The sequence below is a fragment of the Argiope bruennichi genome, chromosome 4, assembly GCF_947563725.1.
Source record: "Argiope bruennichi chromosome 4, qqArgBrue1.1, whole genome shotgun sequence".
NCBI classification, from domain to species: domain Eukaryota; kingdom Metazoa; phylum Arthropoda; class Arachnida; order Araneae; family Araneidae; genus Argiope; species Argiope bruennichi.
The window spans coordinates 55,860,425-55,873,685 of record NC_079154.1 but is presented as its reverse complement, the minus strand read 5'-3'; the positions used below and the strand labels follow the sequence as shown (position 1 = coordinate 55,873,685).

The 13,261-nt window shown below is 28.1% G+C and overlaps 1 protein-coding gene across 1 annotated transcript; it reads left to right on the top strand.

The window, feature by feature from the left end:
• Nucleotides 1–3,041: 3,041 nt before the first annotated feature.
• Nucleotides 3,042–8,856, top strand: LOC129965419 (spore coat protein YeeK-like). Its single transcript, XM_056079273.1, has 2 exons — nt 3,042–3,089; nt 8,450–8,856. Exon 2 carries the CDS (start codon nt 8,451–8,453, stop codon nt 8,760–8,762), a length of 312 nt encoding a protein of 103 aa, XP_055935248.1. The 5' UTR covers nt 3,042–3,089; nt 8,450; the 3' UTR covers nt 8,763–8,856.
• Nucleotides 8,857–13,261: the final 4,405 nt, after the last annotated feature.

Sequence of the window (13,261 nt, the reverse complement as noted above, 5' to 3'; positions counted from 1 at the left end):
GAAATTAAATAATACAACATCAATTTACATGAAAAAATTATTGCCAATTTTCTTTTTCGTGTATCTTACACAAATTCATCTTTTCTTGAGGATCACTTTTTTTGTTCAGTAAAATGTGCCTTTTCTGATTTCTTAATTTAGTTCCTTATTTAGTATTTCTTCTTTACGCATTACTTTCTGATGGCACAAAAATAATCGCCGCATTTTAATGCCTTTATTTATCCTTTACAAATTTCTAAATTTCTAATTCACTTCCTACATATTTCTCATTATCTTACTAACCATTGACAATCATTATTTTTATGATTAATATTTCTTCCAACGAATAGATTTTTGACTTACTTAACCATAAATTAAATTATGGTAAAAAATCAGTCACTGCTGGAAAATTGATTTATTTTTTAAACATTGTTTACCTTGCTAATAGTTTATTTAATTTTAAACAATTAATATAAAAAAACTTCAATATCTTTTTTGAAGTCTTTGTACCTTCCCAAGTTGATAATTGTTATCTTATGAATAATATTAGTTTTGTGCAACAAAAAAAATGAGAAAACAGAATATAAACCTAAGACAGAATTGCACAATATAATATTTTTTATGTGTAAAAATCTGAATTATAACGTTTCCTACCCAAATACTTAAAATAAATACTTAATAAACTGTTATCGAAATATGACTATACATTGTTACACTTTTACTATGAAAATACCATTCATGTGTTTGCAATGTAATCCAAGAATCAATCAATAGCTTCTCTTTTAAAATCAGAATGACTGTATCTATTAATAAATTTGGCCGAAATCACAAATAGACTAATCATCGGAATGCTTCATGAGCTGTTATTGTTCGGTCTAAAGAGATGTCTTAATGATGAAGTACACAGATTGGGCTGGTAAAGTACTTGCTAGTCCAAGCAAATTGTTTCTGTTTATACAAAATTTTAAACCAATTTTTTGTGTCGATCTTTTATTACATGTAAACGCAATCATTCAAAAACACAGCAATTTTGATTAAGGAAATTCAACGTGTAATCTTACAACAAATTTATAATCTTGTTTCAAATTTTGAGTGAATCTGTTAAAACATGTTGCAAAAATACATTGCCTCATCTGTCTGATCGACATGAAATTTTCTTTACCAGTTCACAAAACTAACGAAAAAGGTAAATTCCATGTTTTTCCACTAATTTAAAGAAGTTTGAAAAACATAGAACTGTGAAAATTTCATTCATTTTATAAATTTTTAAAGAGGAAAACGTCACCAAATTAGTTTTTGAGTTTTGCATTTAATCTTTGAGATTTTTTTACATAATGGTTTACAGTCAGTATAAATTTTTGTATTTTTGTATACATTTATTTACATTATTAAAATTATCAGTCAATAAAATGGCATATATAATTTACTGAAACTTACAGATCTTTAGATTCGTATTTCTTGTGTCATATTCGACATCTGATGATATTTGGGAGTTATAGAACACCTAAGTTATTGAAATTGGGATACTAATAAACAAAATTATATCATAGGATGTGGTATATTTAGCACATGATGATTGATATTAATATAACTAATATATATATATATATATACATTGCTGTTACTTATGGAACTTGTCGTAGGTAATCCCGCTGACTAAGTTTGCGATTTTAAGCCGATGTTTAGCGTCTCTTGTTTCAATAGCGCCATCTAGGGCTAAGAATACGTCTCAGCTACTCATGCGTCATAGTCCTTTTCACGGGGCTTCTTCATTCATTCCATAAATAGATCGTAAGTTAGACCTGAATCAGAGAACGATCACCTCTGATCCAATACCCCCAGTGGTATTGTCTAGGAAGATTTTGTGGCTATGTCTGATTTATACTTGCACCAGCCACCATACACACGGAGAGTCTTCAGCCGGCGGGGTTCGAAGTCACAACCCAAGGGATGCGAATCTAACGCCCTACAAACCATGCTATCTCGGCCTATATTCATATATTTAATCATAAGAATTTATTCTATTTCCATGAAATTTTATCTATGATCAGATTTTTTCTTCATATTAAAAAAATATATATATATATTCGCTCATTTTTCTATATAATAATACATGTGGTAACTAAATTGATGTTTGGTAAATAAAGAAAAGAAAAAATAATTTTTATGGGTGTTCAAAAGAGTGATGGATTTGATCATCTCGAGTCATGAAACATTGATAGGTTTCTTTTTTTTCATAGAAGTAACTATTTAAAGAGGATACCTTGAGATTTTATCTAATCTTCATTTAGAAATAAATTCTTTTAAACATATAGGGAATATATATTATTATATAGGATGAATTGAACTGATGTCAACAAGTTTCATTTAAAAAATTGCTTTTATGAAGCAGACCAAACTTTATTAACTGACTTATCTATTTCTTTGAAGATTCTGAGAGTATTGACTAAAAGATAAATTTTGATAAAAAGATATTGAGATAAATTTTGCCAAAAATCTTACATTTTATATCACGTAAGATTTTTACGTAAGATTACTAAGATTTTTACACCTTAATAATTTTCCCAGAATATATATTGTAAAAAATAAACTAAAAATTTAAAAAATCTTATAATTTAATTTTAAAAAAGTTTTTAATAAATCAATATATTATTCGAAATATAAAGATTCGATGAATCTTAAATTCGAATATAAAAATATTTTCTATTTCAAATGAAAAATTCGCCCAAGTTTGCAAACCAAAAATTCGAGTTGCCAAGAATTAAAATTTTGAATTTTTTTTAATGCTCTTCAAGCTAGCTTGAACAGCATTATTTATTTAAAAATGTGTTCTTGATCTAAATCTTCCCTGTCGGCAACCCTTTCAGGGAAGGAAAAAACACGAACATCTTTTTTCTCATCTTCGATAATGAAAGTCTTAAGACGATTAAAAAAAGATGACACACGCAAGAAGTGTTGAAAAACATGATGAGGAAGCGGGAATTCGTATTTACCGGTGTCAGCGCCATGTCGTCTATTTAAGAACTTTTTCTGTCAGGACCATCAACATTCAAACGGATACTTTCAATCAGAAGAAACCAAAAAAGGAATACGCCTTCTAACACTAGAAAGTAAGTTCAAATCTATGCAATTCTTTTTGAATATTTATATTTATAAAGATTTTAGCGCATCATTTTTTTTTCAAATGACTTAAGCCACAATAAAAGCATAGACTTTCAAAACTTATAAATTGTTCCTTTGATAACATTTGTTATTTCATCATAAAAAATATTTAATATATACTATATTAAAATTAGACTGCAATTATCTGAAATCTGTATGCATAAAATGAATGTTTGTATGAAAATTTTAAAGAAATTCAGCAAAAATGCTCTTCAAGAAGAGAGGAAAACCACGAGCAACTTTTCAAAGCCTTGTAAATAATTAAAATGTATTATTTAATAATTATGTTGTTTTAAGTGTTTTCAACTTAACATCCTAACCCTTTTTATTATTTAATAAAAATGTCTTTCATACATTTTGAAATCTCAAAATGTTACCTTTCCAAAGATACTGATTTCGTTTCTGCAATTTTTATCTACATTAAATATTTTTTTAAATTTAATTTTAGTCTGAAACAATGACTTTATTGTTTTAATAATATTCAAATTAGATTCATTATTCCGTCAAATCATTTAATAGCGTGCTTTAACCACTATTAAAATTAAGGTAAGAAATTGCTTTATTTGAACATTAACTCTGAAACACTTTTTAGTTTCCTCGCGCAATGATTTGGTGCAGACTGATCCCATTAAATGGATATTTTTTCTGCCTTATTAAATAACAAGCTAAAATTTTAAATAAATGCATTCCATATTAATAGTTTAACAGCCAATAAATCTAATATTCCGAGCAGCCAAGCTGGTCTCTAAAGGAGGCTAGTAAATGCTTAATATTACTTTACAACGTAAAATATTAGGAATATTTTCTTTTACACTCTCTCGTGTATTTCAATTAAGGAATCAAAAATCACTTTGATTAAGAACTATGAGGCGAATTTATTTTATAAACATAACTGAAATACTCCAAAAACTACTATTAGTCCTCTACTGTATTTCCCCCTCCCCACATCATTTCCAATTGTTATTTTTTTTATTTGATTCGACGCTTTGTAGTGACAAATTTCATCAAATTCGAAACAAAATTTCATTCAATTTTCGTGAAAAGAATTTTCTTTTATACTATTGAAATTCAAATAATTATTTTCTTATAAAAATTATCAATTGTTAACATCTTTCAAAAATTTAAAATGATAATATAGAATATAATAAGCTTTATAAATGTATAATAACAATAAAAGTGTACTAAAGTTTTACATGTTGTAACAAAGTTGAAAATAAAGCATTTTCTAAAAGGAAATGTTGAATTCGACAGTAAAAAAAATATATGAGTCAATTGTTTAATGATGATAATGTGCTTTTTTGTGCTTCATCATAATTAAAAATATTAACTATTTAATGATGTTAATTTGGTAATTAACTTATTTTTTTCTCGAATTCTGCAATATTTTAAAAATTTCTTCTTGAGCGAAACGCATGATTACCTTTTATTTTAATAAATATATTTAATATTTCTATTAAGTAGAATGACAACATTCACGTGAAACAATGTACTAATTAAAACTTTATATTAGATTTTAAGTAAATGTGAAATCAAAAAGTAAATGAAATATTTAAAAAAAATTGTTATTATTCTTTTACATATTTAGCAACATCTTCTATTCATGTTAGAAATTGTCTCAAAACATGAGGGTCCTTGAATCGAATTTCAAATTATAATATATTAAATCAAGTTTGTAATTTAAAAAAAGCATTTTTTTTCTTCCATTGGTACATTTCAAAATTTATCATATATCTATAGATTTGATATTAAGGCTATTATATCTTACCTTACCTCCTAGATGATTTGGTTATTAATTTATCAATATCATAAACATACAACGACAAATAGACATAGTTCCGAAAATGTTCAAATATCTAAAATATGAAGATTCTATAAATTTTCTTGGTCAAATTTTGCGATGATTTCGCTTTATCTGATGAAGGAAAATTTTAAAAAAACTATAAATTTCTTATCTTCAAAAGATATTGATTTCTCAATTTTGATACTGTTTCTAAATAATGTTATTTATTTTTACTTGTTTAATTATTTTAAATATATTATTTTTAATTGATTTCTTAAATTACAGATTCTGTAGAGTTCATGATATCAATGAATTATTTTAGCATTTTTAGAGATCAGTAATCATCATTAACTATCAGTTAATCATTAATAAAATATATTTTGATTTCGTACCAGTGTTTCTCCCTTTCAGCAGCAGCGGCTTTTCCATTGCCGTCCATTTACAGCAGGTTTTGAAATTATTTTTTAAAGTTATATTTCCATATTTTAACAAAAAAACCTGAATTCGTCCACTTTTACTCTCTGAAGGCTCGATGCTCTTTGCTTGTTTCTTCGCTCAAAGAGTTTGATAATTAACGAAAACTGAAAAAAAGCTATTATTCAGGAAATGTAATAATAAAATAGAAATGAAGCAAGAGAAGTGCAGATCAAGGCTATTCGATGAACTATTCATTAAGATGAGAAAATAAGGTATAACCAGCAGTTTCTCTGGACAGACTAAAAGCAATCCTTTCTCACTTTGAATATAGCATAAGAGCTGCTGAATAAACAGACCTGGCTTGGAGAGGCGTTTTCTAAATACAGAAGACCGATTTTCGATCTTAGAAATGGTTGGATTTTCTTGCGCGTGATTGATATCTATGCGCCGTCTGGAGACAGTCGATGTCTGAAATACCAGCCAATCAAGCGAAGATGTTCCAAATATTAATGACATTGAAAATCAGCTATGCGAACTTCTATGTTTAAGAGGAATTGTTCGGAGCGCAACCAACTACTCTGATTTTCTTCATTCCCAAAGACCACTTTCGTGTTATCCGAGTTTGTTTTGTTTTCTAATTGTTTTCCGTTGACTAATTATAAATTCTACTTTCAAGTCTTATTGCTTCAACAGAAACATGTCTAGTTTATTGAATTTTCTTTTTCTTCTGCAAGAGATAATTCGTCGATGAAAATGTATGCCCATAATTTTCACAAAATTTATTCAGATATATTTTTTTTTGTTGAGAGATGAATTATTAATTAATACATCAAATTTTTCAACATGAAATGTTTTGGTAAGGGATTAAATTTTTGACATCAAATTTTTTGGTAAGATATGAATTATTAATTAATACATTACATTTTTCAACATCAAATTTTTTGGTGTGAGATGAATTAATTAACACATTAAATTTTTCGACATCAAAGTTTTTGGTTCGATATAAATTATTAATTAATACATTAAATTTTTAAACAGCAAATTTTTGGTAAGAGATGTATTATTAATTTATACATTTAAAAAATGTGTACGTTTCAGATAATTTATTGCACATTTTAAAGAATATTAATTTTTGTATGATTTATTTGAAGATGGGTGAGCATGTGGGGAGGGAGGGACTGAAATTTTTATTTGCAGAACCCTATTTTCTACATTCTTATAATTTTCTAATGAAAAAAATTGCAAAGAATTTACGTCATATAAAATATTTATTTTTAATACATTTGAAATGCAACAAATTTCATATCTGTCTTTGAAATCAAAACTTTTAGGCTGCTTTTGAATAAAGAAACGTTTTTTTAAAATTACAATCTTTTGATAAATATTCTTATCTACATTGCTAATTTCTGAGGTAACGATTTACGACGCCTGATAGGAAATTTGATTTCAAATATAAAGTGAAGATGATATTTAAAAAAAAACAAGAACATTATTTTCTTGTTTAGTGCATTAACAAATGCACATTTCTAAAAATTGCTTTTAATTGAATTCTTAATTCTATTTTCATAAACCAATAACCGAAACAAAATTTACACCATCTTAAAAAAATGAAAAACATTTTCTATTTCTTTTTGTCTATGTTTGTTCCATTCTATTTTTGTTTCTGAATTTTTTTCAATTTTTAGGAAATAATCTTTTTTATAGTGAAATAAACATTTCAAATATTTCCCCAAAATTAGAAGCAGCGCATGTAGATAAATATAAGAATTATTAATACAAAAACCATCGAAAAAGTATCCACATTTAATAAATAGTAATTCATATTATTTTGGCAATTGAATATTCATTAGGAAATGTAGCCTGTCGTTTTCTCAAAAAACAATGGTACTTACACGATTGTAACATGTGATGTATGAATCACATGTTAGAATCATGAGAATATCATTGACGTCAATAGTCTCCTCTTTTAGCACTTAAATAAAGTTAAGCATAAATTCTTAAAAGTAAAATTCAGATACATTTTTAATGAATCTGTGTCTGTCCATTTAAATATAATTGAAATCTTGAAGGCAAATAGCTGCAATAAATGCAGCTATACCCAAGCTGATTCCAGATGAATGTATGTATTTTGAAATGCAACATTCCCATTGCCGAACAATTCAGGATGCCATTTTTAAAGTGTTTGCATGGTTAGTTTATTGAAGAGTTATTCGATTTTTTTTTCTTCTCTCCAAGCTTCCAAGCTGCACCACGTTGGTTCCGATGAATTTAACGTGTACCGGACCCGCTTACGGGGCAGTTCTTCGGTAAAATCGGTCAGTAACAGGCACATGTAACAATTCGAAAAAATTTTTGTAAATAAATTTAATTCTTCTAATCTAAGAGTCGAAAGCATCGGGGAAATAATTATTGTTACGTAACAAGAGAAAGTAGCATATCATAATTATATCACTAATAGCATAACAAGAAATAATTCTCATTCGTTGTCTTGGCAAATTTACAATTGTCTACTGATTTATGTTCAGCTCTATAATAGTAAACCAAGATGAAAACTGGCCTGAGATAGGATTTGAAGGCAAAATGTTGTATCTGTAAGAAACTCCCATCGGGGGGGGGGGGAGTCAGAAATGAGGATGAGAAGATTCCGGTATGGTGTTGGTTCTCAGAGCCCGGGTGAGTACAGACATGTTTGGGTTCGGCTACCTAGTACCTATAACGGCACGTGCTTCCTATGGGAAGGGTTGTAACCGTGACCGGTGACTCAACCTTAGTTCCCGTTAATGTTGCTGTCGTGGCGTTCCGGTCAATCAGATAATTCTGTTTGCCTTAGCGGTGGATAGGATTGGCTGTTTATAGTTATGGCTAAGGTATCTGATAAGCAATTAATTCTTTTAAGCAACTAAACTTCCAAGACTAATGTTAATCATTGTGAATTTGAAAATACTCTTGATAACTCTAATAGTATTATTATATATTCTAGAAAATATTCAGTATATTTTATTAGGCGATACTGCTTATATATATTTTTATCAGGTTAATACTAAAATTGAAATTTGCTATGGTATCTAGTTGCTAAGAATATGATATCTAATGAACAAATTTCATTTTCAGAATGAAGATATATAGTGGATTTGCCAACCTCGCCATCGCCTACCTTCTTTCTGCTTTTTTGCTTTTAGTCATCCTGCCATCCGAACAGATCTCAGCCATTGCCATGCACCATGGAGGTGGGGGAGGAGGAGGAGGTCTGGAAACTCTTCTTGCCGCTGGTATACTAGCCAAGTTGTTAGGAAAAAGACACCACGGGCATCACGCTCAACACATCCCTATTCCTATTCCTATTCCAGTTCACCACGGAGGTGGACATGAACACCATGTGGTTCACCATGGCCATCATGGTCATCATCATCATCATGGGAAATAAGATTCATCGATAACAAAACAACAATATTGTTCAATATACTTTTTGTTATGGACGATTTTTAATATGTATAGATTTCATAATTGTAGTTATGTAATTATTTTGCTCTAAAATATTGTAAATACTAATCTAATATTCTGTTGCTGTTTCGGTTTTGAAATTGTATGTTATCACTCAACTTTATACTGTATATTACCTGTGTATATGTAAATAGTTTTCTTTTTATGATTGTTTAAGAATTATGCATTTTGTTAATATTATGACAAAGTATATTATGACATACTGTGATACGTTTTCATTCCAGATTATAATAACCTTAACTCCTTTGTAATAATTTATCTATATACTTTATTTGTAATAACTAAAAATTATTCCTTCAATTTCTTTCCATTTCAAGCAAAATACGACGGTGAAAAATGTATAAAATAAGTATTATCATGTAAATTTTTATATCTCTTAAATTTATTATGAAATTTTAGAGAGCCCATTAAACCTTTATTAATGAAATATATTTTCAGGAGAAAAGAAATTTATGAAAAAAATCTAGTTTGCAATTGACCTACATAACGCAATCACGAAGTAAATCATTCCGCATCAAAACACGAATTATACCCACCTCAATCATATAAAATCTGGTTTGGCTCTTTCAAATTATAATTTGAAAAGCAAAGCCGCTAAGATGTTTTGTATTAATACAAATCTGTAGAAAGTATATTAAAACATATTCCTTCACTCAATGTATATTATTTTTGTGAAGAATTTTGTGCAATAAAATATATTTTATATTGTATATGTATTTTCAATGGCTGCATATATTTTCTACTATCTTGTATCAAACAAAATTATATTAAAAGTATTCGATAAAATAAATTTAAAAAAAACAGGATTTATTATTAAAACGTATTAATTACTTATTATGATACATTTTTGATTATAAAATTATAAAAGAAAATAAAAAGTGTTTTTTTCAAAATATACAAACATTTTAAAGTTAAAATAATGTATTTTCTCTAAAATAAAACACATTAAGAAGAGAAAAATTAATTTTAAAATGATTTCAATATAAGCAAAAAATCAAACTGACTTTTTATAAATATATAGATATGATAATTAAAGCAAAGTATAAGCAATTACGTGTTTACCTTCCGATATATGATTAATGATTACACCAATATTATAATGACAGTATGATTAAGCTTATTTCGAAAAATAATTTATTTAATTTATTATTATAATTATCACGGGAAATATTTATCATATTTAAAAAAGATATATCATTCCAAAGAATTTAAAATACCACTGAAAAACTGGATTGATATTCACTGTATCATTTAAGATTTCTTTTCAAATTGGAAATCATTATTCTTCATGAAATAGCTTATTTAATTTGTTTAAAATTTCTATAATTTTAAATGAATTTTATTAAAACAATTAAAAGTGGATATTCGATTGCATTAAAGTTAAAATTGTCATTCCATTTTTTCACAATACGTATATTATAGTAATAAAGTTTTAGCTAATAATAAAATTATTTGAAATTATTTCTCGAAAAAAAATGAAATTAAAAGCTATTAATTCCAATAAAATAAGGTTATTTTCTAAATACCTATTTTAATATATGAGTCGTATATGGGAACTATGAGAATAATACTTAACATCACATACGTTTGTGAGAACGATTTGATTTATTTAGAAATTTCTTAAATAATTATTTGATTTTCTGCTAAATTAATATACTATAGAAATGATCCCATGAAAAGTTAATACAGTACACTCCCGATTATCCGCGGAATTGGGTGGCGCGGCCGCCGCGGATAACAAAAATCTCGGATAATCCGAAAAAAGCTAAAAACGGGTATAGCAAAAGAGAAAACAGTCATTCCAACTTTGAAAAATCGTTTTATGTACAATAAAACGTAAAATAAACAGCAGGAAATGTTTAACTAACGCTTAATATTTTAGTATATCATTCAAAACTAACCTAAAATGCATTTTGTTAATGAAAACAGAAAAGTGCTTTGTATTTACGAGAGGCGTCAAGGATACACAGAAAAATTAATACATATGTACTATTTTAATACTTTAATGTATTATGTAATTACAAAAGCATAACTGTAAAACTGTACCTTTTTGAAAAAATCAATAAAAAAAAAAAAACTTTATGTGGCAGGCGCGGATAATCCGCACCGCGGATAACCCGCCCGCGGATAATCGGGAGTCTACTGTATATCGATTTCAAAGTAAGTGTTGAAAGCAAATACTTTTTTTAAAAAATCTGAATAGTTACTAGATGAAAAGATTATTTCAGTATCTCTTCCAATCTAAAAACGAAAAAAAAGGCATGGTTCACGTGCTGCCATCTGTTGGCTTTATTTAAAGCTAGTAAATGCGAATTTGCTTATAAATCCTGCTAGCTATCTAAATTGCAGTTTTAAAAAAATCTTGAACTGAAGTATTAAAACCCTAACTACCGCCCTTTTGTTTTATGGATATGTCTCATGTCAGGACATCATGGATCTTCTGTCTTTCGTCTTCAGCTTCAGTTCTTCTTTTAAGGATCAGTAATAACGGTTAAATACAAGATGTGTAAGGTGTCATCTAATTCCGATACTAAGGATTGACCGTAAATTGGGTAAACGCGTAAATCTTGCCAGAAATGATTGGGAGTTATCAGATGATCTTCAGTAATCATATTTATAGCCTAGTTTGTATAATTGTAATCATTTTGAAAATGCAAGATTATATTCTAATAGCACGTAAAATTTCGTGTCATATGTTCAGAGAAAATACTGAACCAGTAAAATAGCAACTGAAAATTCTAAAATGTATGTCATCATTTGGTATAACTGTAAATTTGAAATGTATTGTTTTCAAGTTTGCAGTTGTAATAAATTCCATCATGGAACGATCCTCTATGCGTGCCAGAGCAGCCGAATGTTAATTTAAAAATTTGTACGGAATACGGCATAGGGGAACCATGACAAAAACAGATATTAGTTGGAAGACCGCAGAAATTGCTTGATTAATAGAACGCGAACAATTCAGGAACTTTACAAATACCATGGAATAACTCTCTTAACGGAGGGGAAACATCTGGATAGGGTTAGACATCGAAATCTTTTTAATAAATCGGTTCTACATCAAATGATCAACTCGATGGTAGAAAAGCACGAATGGAAGTGAAAGAAATCGATCCATTTCTCGATGTCTTAATCATATTTGCTGTGCAATATGTACACTATGGACATGCTTAGTTGGAATTTTCCCAATGTGATGGTAGAAAAGAATAAAATACTGAAGAAATAAAGACAAAGAAAGAATTCAGACAAAGATAAATGACCAGGTAGACGAACGAAAAAGTTCATTGGTACATGGAATAGCCTTGTTTGATTTTCTTTTAGAATATAGGAAGTATATGTCGTATTACATTGTGATTATTTAGAAGTTATTCATGAAATTTCGAATAAGAAAATGTAGTCGGTACAAAGCCATAAGAGAGAGAGAGAGAGTGTGTGTGTGTGTGTGTGTGTGTGTGTGTGTGTGTGTGTGTGTGTGTGTGTGTGTGTGTGTGTGTGTGTGTGTGTGTGTGTGTGTGTGTGTGTTTAAGATAGCATTAGATACAATGAGATCATAGATGAGAATCGCGAGTGCAATGATTCAGAAATTGGACTTCTTGGAATGAAATTTGGAATTTCCGTAGCAATTTTCATTCTGTTCCAACCTTACTTCTACTGACCTCCATTCGTGTCTTCGTTCTCTTAACCCGAAAACTCCCGCATTTTTAAAATAAAATTGAAACAGAAATGAAATTTCTTTAATAAAAATAAAATTTTAAAAAAAATCTAAAAGCTAGAACAGAAATAGATAAATATTATAAATAATGATGGATAATATTTTTTAAACTTATTTTTTGCTTTTTTACATAATTCTTTTGTCAAATTACAAATTATTGTTAAGAACGTATGAGATTAAAATGATTATCATCGGTATTTATACAACGCATTAATATCAAATGCAATTTTACTTTTTAAATATTTTCGATAAAACAAATAAAAATAATTTTCTTTCAAAGTTGATTGAAAGAAAGCATTGCTGTTTCAAAGTTCTGAAAAATGTTCATTTTGGACTTCTATATTAAAATTAAAAGCGACTATGCTTCTCTTTGTGTCTATTAACGTTCTACAAGGCAAAACTTTTGATTTGACATAACTAAATTTGGCAAAAATTTAATTTAGAGACTAGGAATTTGCACCTCAGAAGGAGCCGTTTAAACTTTTTATTAAAAATTAGGGAAAATTTTGGTGATTTCCTACCGTATTTTTAGATAATATTATTGCAAAAAGACATTTTTACAGTATTTTAGAATTTAGACGAATTTAGCTGTTATGGAATTTTTTTCCCTTTTAGATATTAAATTGTGAAATTTTTTATGCACAGTTTAAATCCATTGATTTTATTGCTACTATGAAATCTAATTCGTTTTTGTAATTATCAAAAATATT